Source organism: Acanthisitta chloris, unplaced genomic scaffold (assembly GCF_000695815.1).
Source record: "Acanthisitta chloris isolate BGI_N310 unplaced genomic scaffold, ASM69581v1 scaffold10105, whole genome shotgun sequence".
NCBI lineage: Eukaryota > Metazoa > Chordata > Aves > Passeriformes > Acanthisittidae > Acanthisitta > Acanthisitta chloris.
Genome location: NW_008675393.1, coordinates 1 through 409, shown reverse-complemented (window position 1 = coordinate 409; position 409 = coordinate 1). Strand labels below are relative to the sequence as shown.

Sequence of the window (409 nt, the reverse complement as noted above, 5' to 3'; positions counted from 1 at the left end):
CCCCCGCGCCTGCCGCTGAGGCCTCCCGAAAAGAAGAGGGCAAAAAGGGAGAGGGACGGCGAACGGGTGGATTAAAGGGGAAAGGAGGAGGATGGGAATGCAAAGCGCCTTTCCCGCCGGGAGAGGAGGAGCGGGAGCTTCGGGAAAGCCACGCGGGGCTTGGGGAAGGATGCCTGGGGATGAACCCCCCGGGGCCGGGGGTGCCGTCCCTACCTCGCTGGACAAGATGCTGCCGTTGGAGATGATGTCGGGCTGCTGGTCGGCGTAGCCGGTGACGATGGCCCCGCAGGGGTTGTGCTCGGCGTCGGTGCTACGAGAGGGGCTGCAGGGCTTGAGGAACATCAGGTCGGTTTTGGCGGACTCGGGAGTGAGGCAGACCTGGTAGCAGTAGTTCTGGTTGGGGTGGTGG

General features: G+C 65.5%; 1 protein-coding gene across 1 annotated transcript in view; it reads right to left on the bottom strand.

The window, feature by feature from the left end:
- LOC103803191 (protocadherin-10-like) overlaps positions 1–368 on the bottom strand; it is a 29,405-nt gene extending 29,037 nt beyond the window's left edge. The window contains exon 1 of the mRNA XM_009075730.1: positions 214–368. Within this exon, the coding sequence (XP_009073978.1) occupies positions 214–342 (129 nt within the window). The 5' untranslated portion in view covers positions 343–368. The remainder of the gene's footprint in view (positions 1–213) is intronic.
- Positions 369–409: the final 41 nt, after the last annotated feature.